We start from the raw sequence: 3,741 nt of genomic DNA, 5'->3' as shown, positions 1-3,741 counted from the left end.
TTTCCCTGGACCTTCCATCAGTCACAAACTCACAACGTGGAAGTTACACATATCTCCAACGACGACACAAATGATGCCGTAGCATTGATGGGGCCGGCCGTAAGCCTTGTGTTATGATAGTTAGCAACGATGACAAGAAGCTGCCATGTGGGGAATCATAGATGGCTCGTTTCAGCTTGTTGTATCTTGTTATAAATACCATGTCTTGTTTTGAGGTGTTTTGACTCATGTCATGTCTATGGTAATACAGCAGCCAAAAAAATATCTATCTAACCAGCAACTGTAATGATAATTTGAGAGACAACAAGCGCTCATTGAGAAAGTGTTTTTATGTTTTCAGTAAACATTTGGAGACTTAAGTATAGTTTACCATCAGTTTTGTTGCTAAACAACCAACCCGTCAGTTTTGTTGCTAAACAACCAACCCGTCAGTTTTGTTGCTAAACAACCAACCCGTCGGTTTTGTTGCTAAACAACCAACCCGTCGGTTTTGTTGCTAAACAACCAACCCGTCGGTTTTGTTGCTAAACAACCAACCCGTCGGTTTTGTTGCTAAACAACCAACCCGTCGGTTTTGTTGCTAAACAACCAACCCGTCGGTTTTGTTGCTAAACAACCAACCCGTCAGTTTTGTTGCTAAACAACCAACCCGTCAGTTTTGTTGCTAAACAACCAACCCGTCAGTTTTGTTGCTAAACAACCAACCCGTCAGTTTTGTTGCTAAACAACCAACCCGTCAGTTTTGTTGCTAAACAACCAACCCGTCAGTTTTGTTGCTAAACAACCAACCCGTCAGTTTTGTTGCTAAACAACCAACCCGTCAGTTTTGTTGCTAAACAACCAACCCGTCAGTTTTGTTGCTAAACAACCAACCCGTCAGTTTTGTTGCTAAACAACCAACCCGTTAGTTTTGTTGCTAAACAACCAACCCGTTAGTTTTGTTGCTAAACAACCAACCCGTTAGTTTTGTTGCTAAACAACCAACCCGTTAGTTTTGTTGCTAAACAACCAACCCGTCCATATGGTAATAATTCAGAATGTCATGTTCATGTTACGTTGCCTTGAAATGTTAAAGCTGCAATATGTCACTTTTTGGGGCGACCTGATCAAGTTCACATAGAAATACGAGTTATAGATCTGTCCTTCTCATTGAACGCAGGTCTAAGAAGCAGTAGATCTGTTCGTTGTGGGTTATTTCTATGCTTCCCGTGTTTAAGTTGAGTTTTTCCGTCTTTTACTTTCAGCTTTTCAAAATATTTTTCACAGCAGTTTATATGGTACAGTGATTCTCTACACTGGACTTGTTTGTTTTGTCACAACTGAAATTAGGCTAACCTTTAAATTACAGGATGGCAGGAAATTACAGTAACCTGCTTTGGCCAGCTGGTTTCTGCCTTGGCATGGTAAATTACAGTAACCTGCTTTGGCCAGCTGGTTTCTGCCTTGGCATGGTAAATTACAGTAACCTGCTTTGGCCAGCTGGTTTCTGCCTTGGCATGGTAAATTACAGTAACCTGCTTTGGCCAGCTGGTTTCCGCCTTGGCATGGTAAATTACAGTAACCTGCTTTGGCCAGCTGGTTTCCGCCTTGGCATGGTAAATTACAGTAACCTGCTTTGGCCAGCTGGTTTCTGCCTTGGCATGGTAAATTACAGTAACCTGCTTTGGCCAGCTGGTTTCTGCCTTGGCATGGTAAATTACAGTAACCTGCTTTGGCCAGCTGGTTTCTGCCTTGGCATGGTAAATTACAGTAACCTGCTTTGGCCAGCTGGTTTCTGCCTTGGCATGGTAAATTACAGTAATTTATTTCCTCTCTCTCTCCCTCAGTTGCAATTCTTGCACCACCAAATGCAGCAGCAGCAAATGGCTATGGGGGGGGCGGGCCCTCAGGAGGCATCGCCACGGCTACATACCGCCAGCCAACCAAGAAGTAAGAGCAAGAGGAGCACGCCACAGCCCCTCCCCAAATCATGATGACCCCCCTCTCCCCAGCCAACCAAGAGGAGCACGCCGCAGCCCCTCCCCAAATCATGACCCCCCCCCCCCCAATACGTCTCTATAGAGTACTCCTACCCCCCCCATACGTCTCTATAGAGTACTCCTACCCCCCCCACCCAGATACTTCTCTATAGAGTACTCCTACCCCCCCCATACGTCTCTATAGAGTACTCCTACCCCCCCAATACGTCTCTATAGAGTACTCCTACCCCCGTCTCATTTAGGAGACTTTAGGCAACAAAAAAAAAAAACGTTTTGTTGCTGTGAGATGATGTAATAATGACTGTTTGGTTGGCGTGCCGACCACGTCCTGACAACCTATGATGAAAACGGAGACGGTTCTTCCTGCTGTCCTGTTTCATCCTCATATGGCGGCGTCGACTCAGACTCCTGGATGGACACGGGGACGGCAGAGACTCCTGGTTCTGGGTGTGTCTGAAATGCCACCCTATCCCTTTACTTTTTGACAAGGGCACTGGCATCTAATAAGATGATGCTATCGCAAGAAGACTCGTTTTCCCAGCATGCAATGCTGAGTGCAATTTTATATGGCACATTTTATACTAAGGCACTTCCTTGTAGGGGTGGAAGGGGGCGGGATTAAGAAGAGTATATTCCTATGAGAAATCATGTGACATTTCTGGGACACTGAGGCAGAAATTAAATGGTATTTTTTTTCCGCAGTTTTATATATATATATATATATATATATTGACATGAAAATACAACTTTTAAAGAAAAAAAAAAGTGTGTTTATTTGGGTGTCTTGACGCTCTATAGGACTATGTCGATGAGTTTGCAGATCTCTCGGTGTCTCGTCGTGGCCCGGCTGATACAGTCCTGAAGCTTCTCACCCGATAATGATGTACCACCTGGAAAAGACGAGAGTTTAGCATATAGACACAACAGTTGACCTATAACCTTGAGTTATTTTAAGAGGGGGCCATAAAGAAGTATATACCTGGGATAGGATATAGTAATCCTTCTAACCCCCCCCCCCCCCCCAAAAAAAAAAAAAAAGATATAGATGTACTACTGGATATCATAAGGTGAATGCACCAATTTGTAAGTCGCTGTATATTTGGTGGTAGGGTTTAAGGGTTGTTTTGGGACTGGGGAAGAGGATAACTAGTGGATTCTTAGGAACTGAGTTGGAAAGAAAAGTGGATTTGGTATTGGGCAGTGAAGGCTAGGAAGGGGTTAACCAGAAGTAGATTTGGGAAGAGGCTTTGGGGTTGGTTCCAGACTGGTTACAGGGTTGATTGGGGCCTAGGGAAGGGGTTGGTTTGGGCCTAGGGAAGGGGTTGGTTTGGGCCTAGGGAAGGGGTTGGTTTGGGCCTAGGGAAGGGGTTGGTTTGGGCCTAGGGAAGGGGTTGGTTTGGGCCTAGGGAAGGGGTTGGTTTCAGGGTTGATTGGGGCCTAGGGAAGGGGTTGGTTCCAGGGTTGATTTGGGCCTAGGGAAGGGGTTGATTGGGGCCTAGGGAAGGGGTTGGTTTGGTCCTAGGGAAGGGGTTGGTTCCAGGGTTGATTGGGGCCTAGGGAAGGGGTTGGTTCCAGGGTTGATTTGGGCCTAGGGAAGGGGTTGGTTCCAGGATTGATTGGGGCCTAGGGAAGGGGTTGGTTTGGGCCTAGGGAAGGGGTTGGTTTGGGCCTAGGGAAGGGGTTGGTTTCAGGGTTGATTGGGGCCTAGGGAAGGGGTTGGTTCCAGGGTTGATTTGGGCCTAGGGAAGGGGTTGATTGGGGC

At 46.1% G+C, this 3,741-nt stretch overlaps 1 protein-coding gene across 3 annotated transcripts in view; it reads left to right on the top strand.

The window, feature by feature from the left end:
• LOC106583669 (transcription factor SPT20 homolog) overlaps nt 1–2,540 on the top strand; it is a 36,364-nt gene extending 33,824 nt beyond the window's left edge. For all 3 annotated transcript variants that reach the window (XM_082974827.1, XM_082974826.1, XM_082974825.1), the window contains one exon: nt 1,827–2,540. In XM_082974827.1, the coding sequence (XP_082830953.1) occupies nt 1,827–1,933 (107 nt within the window). In that variant the 3' untranslated portion in view covers nt 1,934–2,540. The remainder of the gene's footprint in view (nt 1–1,826) is intronic.
• Nucleotides 2,541–3,741: the final 1,201 nt, after the last annotated feature.

This window comes from Salmo salar, chromosome 04 (genome assembly GCF_965601325.2).
Source record: "Salmo salar chromosome 04, fSalSal1, whole genome shotgun sequence".
Classification (NCBI taxonomy): Eukaryota; Metazoa; Chordata; class Actinopteri; order Salmoniformes; family Salmonidae; genus Salmo; species Salmo salar.
This window is presented reverse-complemented; position numbering and strand designations above follow the sequence as displayed.